This window comes from Vipera ursinii (assembly GCF_947247035.1).
Source record: "Vipera ursinii genome assembly, chromosome: 2".
Classification (NCBI taxonomy): Eukaryota; Metazoa; Chordata; class Lepidosauria; order Squamata; family Viperidae; genus Vipera; species Vipera ursinii.
Window position 1 is genome coordinate 67,982,794 of NC_139513.1, and position 16,933 is coordinate 67,999,726.

The 16,933-nt window shown below is 39.1% G+C and overlaps 1 protein-coding gene across 2 annotated transcripts; it reads left to right on the forward strand.

The window, feature by feature from the left end:
- Positions 1-1,507: 1,507 nt before the first annotated feature.
- On the forward strand, positions 1,508-9,546 carry LOC310636989 (putative protein-lysine deacylase ABHD14B). 2 transcript variants are annotated; one of them, XM_083357229.1, is made up of 4 exons: positions 1,508-1,617; positions 3,886-4,116; positions 6,117-6,358; positions 7,412-9,546. In XM_083357229.1, exons 2-4 carry the CDS (start codon positions 3,909-3,911, stop codon positions 7,592-7,594), a joined length of 633 nt encoding a protein of 210 aa, XP_083213355.1. In that variant the 5' UTR covers positions 1,508-1,617; positions 3,886-3,908; the 3' UTR covers positions 7,595-9,546. The 2 variants fall into 2 exon arrangements, with proteins under 2 accessions (XP_083213355.1, XP_083213356.1); XM_083357230.1 differs by lacking the exon at positions 1,508-1,617 and adding an exon at positions 1,781-1,827.
- Positions 9,547-16,933: the final 7,387 nt, after the last annotated feature.

A 16,933-nucleotide genomic window follows, 5' to 3' on the forward strand; every position in this document is an offset into this window, starting at 1 on the left:
AAATCTGGAAGGAAAGTTGGAGGGAGGAAGGAAAGGAAGGAAGGAAGGAAGGAAGGAAGGAAGGAAGGAAGGAAGGAAGGAAGGAAGGAAGGAAGGAAGGAAGGAATTCTGATGGTTCCTGCCATCTTTCCACAAGGAATTTGGAAGTCATTCCTGCTCCCATTGCTTTTTTTTTTTTGCCCAGCTGTGGTCATTCTGGGTCTCTGTTGAGGTAAAAGAAATCTCTGGAATGATGATCCAACATGGCATGGGTTGTTTAATATTACGTTACAATTTTTAAAAATTGTAAGACCGGTATTAATTTAGATTTGAGCTTTTTAAAAAATGACTTAACTCTGCCTTAATTCATAAAGCCAGCTGAGTGACTTGAGCAAGTTACACACTCTCAGTCCTAAGAATAAGGCAATGGCAAACTACTTCCCAAAAGTCTTGCCAAGAAAACTGCAGGTCAAAAATTAACTTGAAGGTGCGTACGCGTGCACCTACACCCACACAAAACCACATTTGTTGTTGTTAGTTGCGAAGTCGTGTCCGACCCATCGCGACCCTATGGACAATGTTCCTCCAGGCCTTCCTGTCCTCTACCATCTTCTGGAGTCCATTTAAGCTCACGCCTACTGCTCCACTGACTCCATCCAGCCACCTCATTCTCTGTCGTCCCCTTCTTCTATTGCCCTCAATCTTTCCCAGCATTAGGCTCTTCTCCAGTGAGTCCTTCCTTCTCATTAGGTGGCCAAAGTATTTGAGTTTTAGCTTCAGGATCTGCCCTTCTAAAGAGCAGTCAGGATTGATCTCCTCTAGGACTGACCGGTTTGATTGCCTTGCAGTCCAAGGGACTCGCAGGAGTCTTCTCCAGCACCACAGTTCAAAGGCCTCAATTCTTTGGCGCTCAGCCTTTCTTATGGTCCAACTTTCACTGCCATACATTGCAACTGGGAAGACCATCGCCATGACTATACGCACTTTTGTTGACAGGGTGATGTCTATGCTTTTTAGTGTGCTGTCTAGATTTGACATAGCTTTCCTCCCAAGGAGCAAGCGTCTTTTAATTTCTTGGCTACAGTCCCCATCTGCAGTGATCTTGGAGCCCAGGAAAATAAAATCTGTCACTACCTCCATTTCTTCCCCATCTATTTGCCAGGAATTGAGAGGGCCGGATGCCATGATCTTGGTTTTCTTAATGTTTAGTTTCAACCCAAGTTTTGCACTCTCCACAAAACCACATACAAACATACAAAACCACACACACAAATGTTTGTTTATTCCTTGTTAAGAATAAACATTGGAAGACATTGGAAAATGATATAAATATATTCACATCGTAAATGATAATAGTAGAACCACATACCTGCAAATTTTACTGAATAATTGTAGAAATAAAAGTGTTGTTTATGGCCACTAGGTGTCCCTAGTGTCTGTTAGATTAGAACTTTTGCCTAGAAAATGTTGCAACTTTCACAGTATTATTCTTTCCCCCTTTCGTCAAACTTCCTCTAATACCTTTGGACCCGGAAGTTCTGGAGAGAGATAAAGCTTTCAGTCATCGGTTTGTATGTCTCTTGCAAGTTAGCCTGTTCTCGAAACGTCACCATTTTGATTAATTAAGGCAATAACTTGGTAAGTTTACAGAGACCTCATTTGTTTTTTTCCCCCCTCCGCTGCTTTCAAAGCAACTGATTCACTCTTGAGAATGGATCATTATGTATATTATGAAGCAGCTTGCACTGAGAAAAATTATCATCATTTTATTTGTCTAGTTTACTTTGTTTTGGACCCCCTAATACACTGCAGTTTACATAGGAAAACCGCAGGAAAGAATCCAGGCAGGTATGACAAATTTAAAAAGTTATTGTCTGATGAAGAGTGATTTGGTTCTTGAATCTTTCCACATTACTTTCTTAAAAGGCATAAAAAAGATCCTAGCCACTTGCAACAAAACCCAAAATGTCTGTGGGAATCCTGTCCCACTAACTGCAAGTTTCAGGCAAACATCTTTATTTCTGATTATTTAATTTATTACTTGTTTAACCCAGTTTTGAGATAGCTCAATTCCTCAATGACTCTGGACAGTTTACAGATAAGAGGGAAAATACTGTACTGTATGTTGAAGAGAACATGGATGACCAGAAGAGCTAAAGGAAGCTAAACATAAAGGGGGGGGCTGTCCTGAGATTGCTTATATGAAGATTTATTTGCCCAGCTGGAAAATGGACATTTCTTGCAGTTCTGTCTGTTTGGGAGGATTTTTGGGGAATTTAAGGGGCTCTCAAGAACAAAAGTATTGGCAAAGCTTTGTCATACTACTTGCCTTTTCTTCACTGGCTAGGCAGGCAAAAATGGTTGTGTCTTGGACACTGCAGCTAGACAGTTATAAGGGCATATTTTATGGTTGCCAGTTTGGGACATCAGTTTTGTGTCAGAGTGCCTTGTTGGTTGCATCTTGTTTCATTCTCAGACCAAGTGGCTCAAATCTGAGCACTGCTTATATTTTCAAAATTACATACCAGCTCAGCAGGTAAGAACATGTCAGTAACAGATTTGAATTAAATCCTCCTCCTGTACTAAGTAGGTCAGTAGTTCACATGACATGCATTGTATTAATTAAGCATCTAGAGCAGACCCAGCTCTATTGTATAGCAATTTTAAAAATAGAATTACAGAGAAAACTATATTCCAAACATTTTTTGAAAATCAGAAACATATATATAACTAACAATAATTACTAGTTATAATATCAAGAGATAAAAGAAGAATAAAAATATAAGTATCAGATAAGCAAGATGGGGGGGCTCTAAGAATGAACATGCCAAATCAGTTAATTGTCATGTATACATTTAATAACAAAAATTAACTATTTTTGCAAAATTTTATAAAATCAATGCCAAAGGGAATCATACTGAAACTTTTTTCAATAGAAAAATTAGCCTTTCAAGAAATCAGTTGTACAGGTTTTTTGACTTCAGTCTTTGATTTGCATAGACTTAAAAGAATGCCCAACTCCCAACAATTCCAATATCCAGGTAGTGGTCCTTTTCTAATCTTTGAATTTAATTCTCTCCCTATGCCCAATTCCTCAAAAAATGGCAGATTCCACAGTTTTGGAAAATAATTTGAGACCAGCTGTCAGATTTCCAGTGCAAAATAAGGAATCAGTGGAGTTCCATGACTTGATCCATCTGATGACCAATTGTACTAACAACAGTGTCCAGCAAGGCAGGGACCAGGGGTGGGGGGGTGGGGAAGAGGTCAGACGGATGAAAGGAGCGTCAGTGTCGTGATGCAAGTCATACTTTTTTCCTACATGCATCACAGCAGCCCATGCACAAGTTTAGGCCACAATGCTGCTTTCCTCAGACAAAAGCAGTTACAGCCTGCGCTGACAGTAATAATTAGTATTACAGTGTACGTGCCTTTCTTTATATGCATTTATTGGGTTAATACCCTAATACCCCGAAGCGGTGAATGCTCCAAACTGGAAGTTTTTAAGAAGAGACTGGACAGCCATTTGTCTGAAATGGTATAGGGTTTCCTGCCTGAGCAGGGGGTTGGACTAGATGACCTCCTTCCAACTTTATATTATTGTTATTGTTGTTATCATCATCATCATCATTCAAGCCCTGTCCCCTTTTTTATGCATGTAAGGGCTTCAATTACATAGTTGTCGTTGTCATCTTGACTCTTTTTACTATCTCCCTCTGGATACCTGTGATTCAGTGTATTTCATTTCTGACTGTCCACTCCTTGGTACTAAGATGAAAGCAAAAATTTCCCAAGAACTTCTATTCAGAATGCACAATCTAGTACCATTCCAGCTATGCAGACTTTTTTCTCCTTGCTTTTAAAATGTTGCTACTTTTTCTCCTTATTTGGTACTCATGTCTTCAGGCTTCCCAGGAAATCCCAAAGTGATGGCTGCCGTACAGGTGACAGAGGAGACCATTGTAGTGGGTGGGCAGACTCTGTTCTCCCGCCAGGCTAAGCCTACGCAACAGGCTCCTCGCCTTTCCATCCTGCTGCTCCATGGCATTCGTTTTTCATCAGAGACATGGCTCAACCTGCAGACTTTGTCTAAGTTGGCAGAAGCTGGATACCATGCCGTAGCTATTGACCTGCCAGGTAGGCTTGACTCTCAGTGGGGAGTGGAGATTTGTGCAAAAGAAAGACAGGTGCATGCGATTTAATATTTAAGAAGACTGTCACCTCACCAGAAGCAAAAATAAGGCAGAATATATAAAATCTGATTCCAACAAATTGTGGTTAAAAATGAGGCTTTTTTCTGATACAATATCAAAGTAAAAGAATTATTCTCTCTCAGATTAATTATTATGTTAACATGATAAATTATGCTTATTTAATAAATAAATAAATTACATGCATGCTGACTTTAAAATATAATTTAGGTCAGTTCAAACATCATGCCAACAAATGGATTGTTTTAGGTAAAGTTAAAAATCTGTATCATGCTTGAGCTTCCAGAGATCCAGTAGGGAAGTTAAGGTTTAATGAGGCTTGTGATTTTTTTTTGTCTCACTGTTATAGTATTCCAAGTTTGTAAGTTCACTTACATCTTTACATCTTCATGGTGGAGCGTCTTATATTATAAAATGGGCAAACAAAATGTAGTATGTAAGAAAGCATATAAAAGCATCTGCTTATGAAAGAGATGTATCATCCATGTTACATGTTTTTCTGGGTTCAAGTGAAGACATAAGATTTTTTGCCCAACACTTTTTTTATATGCAAGGGATATTTGCAGTAAAATGCATCTGTTAATAGTTCTTTTGTCCAGAGATGCAATTTGCTGGTTGTGATTGCTTCCTGGATACTCCAATCCATTTCCTTTTTTCATCTGCAGTCAGTAGCTTATACACACAATAAGCATCCTCATTTCTTGGTGTACTAATTTTGGATGTCCTCTTATGGTTTTTTTTCTTAACATTTTTTGTAATTCTGAAATCAGCAACTACCTTCCACTTTTGCTACAGTATATTGATTACCTTATAATAAATATTTAAAGACTGCATAAATATGTGGCAGTGTAGATTTATATAATCAGTAATAACAGTTATTGGGACCAGCAACTTGGTTGCTTTGCAACAGTTGCTTAAGCCCCAAAATAAGTGATAGTGATGGGTTTACCACCTTATTTCCCCTTTGGTTGTTATTCAAAGTGATGGAATCACTAAGCAAAAAAAAAATGCCACTTAAGATTTCATTTCTGCATTCTCTATAAATTACTTGGCGCAAGTATGAATGGTGATCATATAACTGCAGGATACTGAGACAGTTGTAAATGCAAGGATTGGTTGCAAAGTTATTTTTTTAGTGCTGTCATAACTTCAGTTGGTTGCTGCACAAGGTTTTGGGGGGTGGACCTAGTATAAGCCCTACCCCCCCCAAAGACCTAATTTTGAGGCGAGACACAAACCTAAAAATCAAACTAAGGTGAGGGTGGGAGGGTGGAGTTGCTCCACACACCCCACACCCACTTAGCTTGCAGCCAGGTCTCTCCTCGCCGGCTCACTTCTTCTGCAATGTCCCCATTTCACAGTCAGGCCTTTCTGGAAGGCCTCTGCAGCCAAAAATAGAGCTATGGATTCAATCCATAGCTCGGTTCTGCAAGGCCTCAGCAGCCGAGAACTGAGCTATGGATTAAATCCATTATATAGTTATCAGCTGCAGACGCCTTCCAGAAAGGCCTGACTGCGAAATGCAGGCCGGAACTCCATTCTCAGCTGCAGAATGAAGCTGCTGGGTGGGACTGTCGGTGCTGGAGGTAAGTGGAAAAGACACCCCCCAAAATTAAGACCTGGTGCCTCTTTTGGAGGCAAAAAAAAGATAAAGACCAGGTCTTATTTTCAGGGAAACACGGTATATATGGCTCAATTCTCAAACAACCCCTTCCAGAATTCCTAGCCAAAGGGCAATTGTCTCTCTAAGCTGGGAATGCTAGGAGTTGTAGTTACCACCCATCTGAGGATGCTTGAGTGCGCTACACATGTCACAGTTCCGACAGAGACGAGTAGGAAAAAATGGCTGCAGCCATGCTCATTTGTAGAGTTGGCAACACATACATAATGTGTGTGATGCAGGATGTCTTGTTTCTTTTGATCCAGGATTCGGCCACTCCAAAGATGCTGTTGCTCCAGCTCCTGTTGGAGAGCCGGCCCCAGGCAGTTTCCTGAAGGATGTCTTGGAGACCCTGAAATTCGACCAAGCAGTGGTGATCAGTCCATCTCTCAGTGGCATGTATTCACTCCCATTCCTTTTTCAGCACAATCACCTTCTGAAGGCCTACATCCCAGTGGCTCCCATCTGCACTGAGAAGTTCCCACCCACCCAATATGCCAGTATCAAGGTATGTTAATCTAAAGAAGAATGGAATTCTGAAGCAGGTCTTCTTTCATACAAGACATAATTAGAAGGGCTAAGTTATCTCAGTTATGCAACTGGCATTTCACAACTATGTGAGGAACATTTGGATGGAAGTGTCTACAGATTTATTGTAAACCTCGCAGGAGTTCATCAGCTGTCCATTAGGGGGCAGTACACACTGCCCTACCTTCAAATACAGTACTAAAGGAAAAACAGACCTATACTGTGGGGAATATTTATAGCTTTTCTGTGAAGAAAATGGGCAATACTGTTCTAAAAGAATACGCAGATGGGTTCAGGGCATTTTCTCTGGGTTCACTTTTACTTTATGCATGTTTTATTACATTAGCTGAGTAAGTTTGCGTCAATAGTAAGAATCTGGTATACTTAAAATGAATTTTAGTTTGGAATGTAGAATTACAACAGTCACTGCAATAAATTTCTGTGAACATTCCTTGACCTCTAAAATACTGCTTTATAACACCTCTTGTGAGCGTAGAGCATTTAATTTGACCCCTATCCAGATTGCTCTCTTTTTTGGATTTTAGCCTTTTCTAGTATTAAGTCTTCAGCATGTACGTTTGCCTTTGCAAATATGATCTGCACATTTTTTTTTGCTAGGGTGATGGTGTATGGCCTTGGTTTTGATAATAATGGGAATTCCCTGTAGTCCTGCTGAAAATATCTGCTGCAGTTGCTCTTTTGCAAATGTAGAAGAGGTTTGTTTTTGCTGAAGATTTGCATTTCTATCACCACCAGGAAAGGATCATCCTCTTGCTAATACTGATTGGATATATTTATAGCCTGAAAACTGGGCTAAGAGCATACCATTATAAAACACAGAGAGCAAATACAAATTAGCTACATGGTTAATGTAGCCACATACATTGAACAGCAATACGGGAAGTATTTTTTTCCTGGAAGAGAGCACCTCTGTCTCTATTTTTCATCTGAACTAATTTTTCATTGTTAGAATCTAAGATAGGCAAAAATGTTCATTGAAACCTGTTTGATTTTTTTTCCCTCCTGCAAACAGACACCAACTCTGATTGTATATGGGGATCAAGATGTCCAACTGGGTGAAGTGACCCTGAACAACTTGAAGAATTTACCTAATCACAAGATAATGTTGATGAAAGGGGCAGGCCATGCCTGTTATCTTGACAAGCCAGATGAGTGGCACCAGAGGCTGCTGGATTTCCTGAAGAATATAGAGTAAACAGCAAATCAGCCAGCACTGGCCTAGCCAACCCATAATCAATGAGGACCTCACCAGTTTTTATAGGGTACACTAGTAAGGAGCTAGGATTTCTTCCTGCAGTTCTGTCAGTAACCTGACTGGGGCCCAGGTTGTTTATGGGCTGTCTAACCATGATATACCTAAAACTATTACATCCAGAATACATTCACTGATTCATGATTCATTAATTGCATAATTAAAATGACCAGGTATGATTTTTCTTCCTTGGGTCATGAGGTATTTGAAGTCAAATTTACATAAAATAATCATTCATAGAAATGTATTAGGATTTGTGCATGGGTATATTAGGAGTTGGTCCTCAGTATCATGAACTTTTCTGCCAAGATTTTAATCATGAACAATCTTTTTCTCAAAGCTGATTGAGTGCTGGCTGAGATAGATGTAGTAAAGGTAAGACAATAGCTGGTTTAAGTATTTTATAAACATATGATGATTTAATTGTTTTGACTTAACACACCACAGAATCTATCCATTATAACATATCATCATATATGACACTGGAGCGGTGGTTAAAATTAAAATCCTGGTTTGTTAGCAGCAGACAAAGTTACTATGGATGATTTACTATATGAAAACCATAATGTCAAAAATTATTTTTCTAACCCATAGATTCTTCTATAAGCTAACTTTCATTGACCGCTATTATGTCTTTGTCCTTGTTATCTTTGTTAGTAGGACACTTTTTATTTTGATGACTGAACATGGCCTTCTCCAGTTTGATAGGCTACATATATGTTGGGTTTTAACTTCATAATTCTCAGCAGGCTTGGAAACTGTGCATGTGAATTGTGCTAGTCAGGATGTATGTGAGTTGGAGTCCATTACATCTGGACATAGAGTAGCAGGTTTGAAGAAAGCTACACTACAATTTATGCTATTTGACCTACATATGTTTTGGCATCTGGATTTGCTTCTTTGGGATGGAAGAACTGCATACAGTATTCTGTTACAAGTGCCCGCAATGGCACTAGGTAGTTTGTGAAGAGTAGTTGTATTGAGGCAGAATGTATGTTGGCACCATCCTCTAACTTTAATGAATGCTATATTGCAGACATGTCAAACACAAGGCCCGGGGGCCAGATCCGGCCCGCGAAGTGGTTTCATGCGGCCCACGAAGCCATCCTGGAAACAGTGAGGGAACGGCCCCCACTGCCTTGGCCCTGCAGAGACCCTCCTTCTGCCAGAGACCCTCAGATCTGTCCCACTTCTGCCCAGGCCCCCATAGGCAGCCTTGATGCGAACGATGTAGAGCTGGCCACGCCCACCCAGTAGGCCATACGCACTCTAGCCATGCCCACCCAATAGGCCATGCCCACCCAGCAGGCCATGCCCACCCGGCCCCTTGAGGGCAACCGCAATGCTGATGCGGTCCTCAGTGAAATTGAGTTTGACACCCCTGCTATATTGGGAGATAAACTTACTTTTTCCTGCTGTTTTTGAAATAAAATTGATAAGGTATATAATATGTTACATGACACCTGCTCTCTCGGAAGCCTGATTTCTTCAAGAATGTACAAGTATTCATAGTGATAAACTCTTGTCTTCCACAGTGTGTTCATTGTCTTGGGCAAATATTTTTAAAGATTTTTACAAAGGGGCTATTTAATCAAGAGCTGTGCTTGACCACAGCTGCAGAACTAGCAGGATTCTCTGGATAGCACCTCTATAGTCAATTTAAGGAGAAACTGATCACACTTTTTGAACTAGAGTGTGAGCATCCTGTTGCACTTTTATACTTCTTCCTTTGCTCTAGAGATATAATAAAAGGGAATGCAGTCTACTGAGAATAAGGTTGGAGCAGGAAAATTAATAACAATAGTTGTACAGGTACTGTCTAGCTTTCAGGTGAGCTCCTGCTGTACCAGTTTTGATTATAAAAATGTATTCATTTGTAAACCCAATAAACTTGATTTATATCTGTTTTTATAGTGATTCTTTTTTTAAAAAAATCTAAATACACCATACTTCTGTGAATTATGTTTGGAGTAGATTTACAACAAATGTGTGAAAAACTGGTAATATTTGATCTGTGTGGAACTGGTTTAGTATTGATAGCCATACTATTTTACTTTTTTCAAAATTAAATATTTATAAGAGTATAAATCAACAATAGATTCCACATATATTAACATATATCAACATCATAAATAAGTTTAATCCATTATTTGGACAAAACATTTTTGAAAGTACCGTAGTATTGCTTTCTTGAAAGATCAGAAAAGTATGAGCAACCATGTTATTGAATTCAAGACATGATAGTCCATTTATAAGCAAAAGGGGCTCTCGGCCCAAGAAGCTGAGCATCTGCCAAATCTTAACTAAATGGTCTTCAAAACTGAAATTAGCCTCAGACGGTATAGATCTAAAATTCCAGAAAGGGACAAGAACTCCCTGCTGCAAGGCAAATTTATGATGTAGCAAGTGAGGATAATTAGAAGACTGAGAAGTCCCTGTTTCTTTTACTCTATCACAGGGCTTTTATCAGGTTGGTTAAACCTTCAGCAGAACAATGGGAAATCATACTGTAAAAGAGAGAATGAATCTCTAGCCCTCTTGATCTGATTGGTTTATACCAGGGGTAGGCAACCTCGGCTCTTTTATGACTCATGGACTTCAACTCCCAGAATTCCTGAGTCAGCTATGCTGACTCAGGAATTCTGGGAGTTGGAAGTCCATGAGTCATAAAAGAGCCGAGGTTGCCTACCCCTGGTTTATACCTTTCATATTCCTCAATCACTGGTATGAAGGGCTGATGGGAGCTGAACATTTGGGGTGCCATCAGGAACAGATGGTTCTGTCTTATTCAATCGCAGATTATTTATCTAACCAGGATTAGGATCTTCTCTATGTAGAGCAAAAATATGTAACATTTGGGATTAAAAAACGCAACTGCCTTTGTGTTATGTGGGTACTGTATACATTTTGCATATGTAGATGCTTTTGGGACAAAAAACTTGCATTCCTTTTAAATTTGATTAAAATCAAATCTGTTAACTTAGCTAATAACGTTTACCTTCTGTCATATAAAAATTACAGCCTAGTGACAATTTGGGGACGGACTTCAGGAATCACCTGCAAGGTTTTCTAAACAAAATCCTACCCTCAGACTGTGCAGCGGCGAGGTAGGCCTAAGTTGAGGCTAACATCCCTCCACTGTCCTTTCCCCCACTGCATACATAGTCCAGCTTAATACAGTATGAAAGAAAATGCCAGCTCAGCCCTAGTATAAAACCACAAGTAGATTCCTTTAAACTCCTAGGGGATTATTACATTAGCAACCAAGGTGAACAGATGGGAAACAGGTTAAAGATGTCTATTGCACAGCCACCTGGCCTAGTTCCTTTGTGATTGTTTTCCCCTGGATGGACTGTGGACAGATGGAGCCAGCAGTAAGAACTAGAGAAGAAGGCTGTAATTGCCACACTGAGCTCTGAGTAGCTGAAGGCTTGGATGGCTGTCAAGCATCCAACTTTATCCTGTCAGGCAGAGGATTTGTTGGCAGAGGGTGGGCCAGGCCTGACGGGTCTTTAGTCCGCAGCCAGACATCCCTTGAAATCTAGGATCTAAAGCCCTGGGATTGACTGCACCTCAAAGTGCACTGGCATTTCTAAGAAGCTGAGACCTTTAATGCTGAAATGTTGTGGCATGAAAACACATCAAAGCTACTGGAATGTGGAGTGGACTCATATACAGAGGCGTTTGTGTAAAATGAGTAACGGATGGAAAAGGATTCAAGTCCTACAAGGCCAACCACAGCTATATTGGCTGAAAATATAATCTGCCATGGTAGCATCACTGTTGATGCATCTTCAAGCCAAGAGATGCTAGGGCTTCTGATTTCTGGCCCTCCACATGTTACTACAATATCTTTCCAGCCAGCTGCCATAACTTAACTGACCAATAGTGAGGGATACTGATAGGTGTAATTCAGCAATATTTAGAGAGCCAATGTCCTTCACTGCAATCAAAGCATTCCATAAGACTTAAGTCAGACAATTTGAAATTCCTTTCTAGGTGTCTATTAAAATTACAGCTTCCAGTACTTCCGGGTGGCAAGGCTCCGCCGCCGGCAGCCATTTAGGCTGTCAGCCCCGTTGCTCCGTAGAACCGCCGAAAACAGTGCCGATCAGCTGTTTTGGCGGCTCGGAAGCCCGCTCCTTGGGAGAAGAGGAGGGGGTGAGCGCCCAGGCAGGGGTAGAGCTCTTCCAGACCGCCAGAGTTGAAACTCTGGTGGTTGAAGGATTGAGCCCCCCCGAAGCCTGAGTTTGCTCCGGACCTCGGGATGCCTCTGCTCCAGGGCTTTGGAGCAGAGCAGGGCGCAGCAACCATCCCTGCCAGCGAGAGTGAACTTTGGATTACTTGGATGCAGGCAGAGCTGTACAGGAGAATCATGTCAGAGCAAGTATATGATCTTTAACTCAGTAGACTTTGTGGAGATTTTTAAAAAGTGAAAGTGCGCAATAGAATTGAGTGGGTGAAAATGGCTGCCAAATCATCTAAAGTTCCTAGAAGTGCGAGGGCTTCCCCGGTGCAGCAATCTTCGTTACAGGCATTAATGCCCCCTCCCCCTGCACCTGCACCAGCTTTGACAGTAAAAGATTTGCAGGATGTTTTGCAAGAGGCTATGAAAAAGCAATCTCAACAATTAGTTGAACTTATGGATGAGAAGCTTACAGAACTTATGGATGAGAAGCTAACAGAAATGAGGGCAGACATCTTACTTGCATTTCAAGGCATGGCCGTTTGCATTGAGCGCTTGGACGAGAGAGTAGAAGAACTTAGTCAAAATAACATCAGATTAGATGCTAAAATGACGGATGCTGAAACTGTGATGGATAAGATTGACGACGATTTAACCATGGTCCAGTACCATGAGATGGAGTTTGCTGTGAGAATTAGGGGCTTAAAAGAGGATTCTAAGGAAAATTTGAAAAAAGTAGTTTCAGAAGCCCTGGAAGGTGTTTTGGAGCGTTCAGCAGAAGATATTATGGTGGATATAGACAAAATATTTCGTGTTAATTCATGGATTGCAAGACAAAGGAAATTACCTAGAGATGTGGTGGTTTATTTTACAAAGAGAGCAATTAGAAATGAGGCCATTCAAGCTTTTTATAATAGTAAATTTGCAATTGCAGAGCAAGAAGTTTTGATTTTAAAAGACATCCCTCCAAAGATTTTAAGAAGAAGAAAGGAGTTTGCTTTTTTGGCAGAAGAATTAAGAAGACGGGATATTCAGTTCAGATGGGAGATTCCAGTTGGTATGGTGGTGATGTATGCATGCACGAGACATCGTCTTCTTACAGTGTTACAGGCACGTGATTTCTATGCCAATGTTTTAAAGGCAGTCCCTATACCACTTTTGGAATCCAAAAAGAAGAATGGTGAGGGAGAGCGTCAATCAGAAAGTAAGAATGCACAAGGTGCTGAAGGAGTTACGCAGCTGAAAGATGGAGAATTTCAGAAAGTTACAGGAGTGGATCAAATTTCAGTATCATCGGAGGAAGTTAGAGACCAAAGAATGACACGTGCTGCTGCTAGACGAATGAGACAAGAGCAAGATCAAGAACAGCAGAGAGTTATGACGGCACCTCAAAAACTTACTTATAGTGAAGCAGTGGGAGGAGCGCGACCAAAGAGAGTGCAGGTGATTTTGGAAGAAGCGCTCCAAAAGCTTCAGGTCGCGAAAAATGGCGACAAAGCTTCTAACCTGGAATGTTAATGGTCTAAATTCACCACAGAAGAGAAAGTAAGTATTTCAATATTTAAAGCAATTTAAGAATGATGTTATTTGTCTACAAGAAACACATATTAGAGCCACTGATCAAAAGTATTTGTTAAACTCGAGGTTGGGTACACAGTTTATTGCTTCTGCAACTCATAAGAAAAATGGAGTGGTCATTTACGTTAAGAACACTTTGACAGTGGCTTTAATTGAAGCAGATAAACAAGGAAGATATGTTATAATTGAACTGTTAATAGAAGGCAAGAAAACGCTTTTGGTTGGACTATATGCTCCTAATCAACAATAAGGAGATTTTTACAGTTTACTACACAGCAAGATTATTCAGTGGGATTATAAATCTTGTATCTTGATGGGAGACTGGAATGGCGTTCTGGATGTACAAATGGACAAGGGTTGTTTTTTTAAAAGCACCCCAAGTCATGCTAAACTGCCTAAATCTTTTTTGAAATGAAGGATGACTTGGAATTGAGAGACATTTGGAGAGAAAAGAATTTGCAAGAAAAAGACTTTACTTTTTTCTCCGACAGGCATCAATCTTTTTCTAGGATTGATTTTGTATCAATTACTAATGATTTTTTTTCTAGGACTAAGAAGATCAAGATTTGTCCAAGAATTATATCTGATCATAGTCCAGTATGGTTAGAGATAGAAAAAGATAATAGGGATAGACGGTCCTGGCGCTTAAATGAAAATTTGTTTAGATACCAGGAAAATGTGGAAGAGTGTAAAAAACAGATGAAGGAATTTTTTAAAATTAATATGCATAAAGGTACTTCTATTGAGATGGTTTGGGATGCAAGTAAAGCTTATATGAGAGGTGTATTAATATATTTGAACAATAAATATAGACATAAATTGGAATTTAGGAGGAAAGAATTAGAGGATGAAATTAAGGAAAAAGAAAAGGCTTTAATTTTGAATCCATCTGATGGGAAGATTAAAGAGGTAATTACTTTATTAAGGGGTCAGTTTGATAAGTTAATGGCAGATCAAGTGGCAACTAATTTACGGTATGCTAGACATAATACATTTGTAATGCTAATAAACCAGGTAGATGGTTAGCTTACTTGTTAAGGAAGAAGCAAAGGGCTTCTAATATAGATAGAATAGAACATAAGGGTAAAGTAGTGTACCAGCAGAGTCTTATTAAAAAGACTTTTGTTGATTTTTATTCTAAGTTGTACGCTAGAGATAAGATTAGAGATGTAGATATAGATAATTATTTGACTAGAGCTAATATTCCTGTTCTTACACAAGAACAAAAGGAAGGGATGAATCAATTGATAACTGATGAAGAAATTTTTTTAGCAATCAAACAATTGAAAGTGGGTAAAGCGCCGGGTACTGACGGATTGACTGCTGTGTATTATAAAAATTTACAGTTAGAAATGGTGAAGCCTTTAAGGGAATTGTTTCAGACAATTAGAGCCTTGGTGGCGCAGTGGGCTAATGCCTCCTTAAGTAACACCAGCTGCCTGCAATTAGTGCAGGTTCGAGTCCCACCAGGCTCAAGGTTGACTCAGCCTTCCATCCTTCCGAGGTAGGTAAAATGAGGACCCAGATTGTTGGGGGCAGTTAAGCTGACTTTGTAATAATGCCACTTGGGGTGTGTGTGAAAGCCCTAATAAGCAGGCATATACACAGAATGAAGGCTACTACTAAGCTTGTAAGCCGCCCTGAGTCTTCGGAGAAGGGCGGGATATAAATGGAATTAAAAAAAAAAATGGGAGGAGGGGTACCTCCATCTTGGAAGACTGCTTTTATTTCTTTGATCCCGAAGGAAGACCAGGATGTCACCCAAGCCAAAAATTATAGTCCAATATCACTTTCGAATACGGACTATAAGATATTTGCAAAAGTTTTAGCTAACAGATTAATGAGGGTAATACAACAAGTAATTCATGGTGATCAAACTGGATTTATAAGTGGTAGACAAATGAAGAACAATGTGAGACATATTGTAGATTTATTGGAAATTTTGGAAAGAAACAATCAGATCCCCGCAGCGCTGATCTTTTTGGATGCTGAAAAAGCCTTTGATCAATTGGATTGGCAATTGTTGATGAAAGTATTAGAGAAAATGGAATTTGGGGAAAAAATTTTACAACCAATTAGGGCAATATATCAAAAGCAAACAGCCCGTATAATAGTTAACAATAGCCTGACTGAATTATGTAATATTGAAAAAGGTACAAGGCAGGGGTGCCCGTTGTCACCTCTATTATTTGTTTTAACATTGGAAATATTACTGATTAAAATACGTGATTCGGATAAAATTAAGGGAATCCAAATAAGAGATCAGGATTATAGATTGAGGGCGTTTGCAGATGATCTGGTTGTTACAGTAACTCAGCCCGATTATTCAGTTGTAGAATTGATGGAGATAATAACGCAATATGGGAAAGTTTCTGGATTTAAGATCAATATACAAAAAACTAAAATATTGTCTAAAAATATGACAGTATCACAAAAGGCTGTTTTAGAAGAGCTAACGGGATTTGAAATAGTTAAAAGGGTTAAATACTTGGGGATATATTTGTCAGTTTCAAATGTGAAGTTATATAAAAATAATTATGAAAAGTTATGGGGAAAAATACAAAAAGAATTAGATAGTTGGAAAAAATTACAATTATCTTTACTGGGAAGAATCGCAGCAGTGAAAATGAATGTTTTGCCAAAATTTTTATTTTTATTTCAAATGATACCTATACTTAAAAAGGATTTAAACTTGGAGGAATGGCAAAAAGGAGTTAATAAATTTGTTTGGGCAGGGAACAAGCCACGAGTTAATTTTAAGATAATGCAAGATACGCGTGAAAGAGGTGGTCTTAAAATGCCTAATTTCAAATTATATTATGAGGCTGCTGCTTTGTCAGCGATAAGCGACTGGTTTAATTTAACACAAGCGAGATTATTAAATCTTGAGGGTCATGATTTGTTATTTGGATGGCATGCATATTTATTGTATGATAAGAAGGTGGATAATGTGTTTAAGATACATATTTTAAGGTATGCTCTGTTGAGAGTTTGGAAAAAGTATAGACATAAGTTAAATTATAAGATACCTATTTGGGCAATACCTAAACACGCAATAGAAAATATAAATGTTGGTTTTAAACATGATGTGACTACATATAAGGAAATTTTAAGTTTTGAGAGGAATGTATGGCAATTAAAGTCATATAACATTTTAACAGAAGAGAAGATTGTACAAACCTGGTTTCAGTATGGACAATTACAGGCTAGATGGAAAGAGGACCAGAAAACTGGTTTTTCAATGATTGATGGAAATTTGGTAAAGCAAATTAGAGATCAAGGTCAAGCACATATAAAAAGGATATATATTGCATTGATAGAAATTGATTCAGAGACGGAACTTGTTAAAGATTGTATGATAAAGTGGGCTCAGAATTTTCAAGAAGTTATTACAATGGATACTTGGGAAAAGATCTGGGTTAGAAATGTAAAATTTACACAGGCCCAAAATTTAAGAGAGAATTTTTATAAAATGTTTTATAGGTGGCACTTAGATCCTAAAAAATTAGCAAGTATGT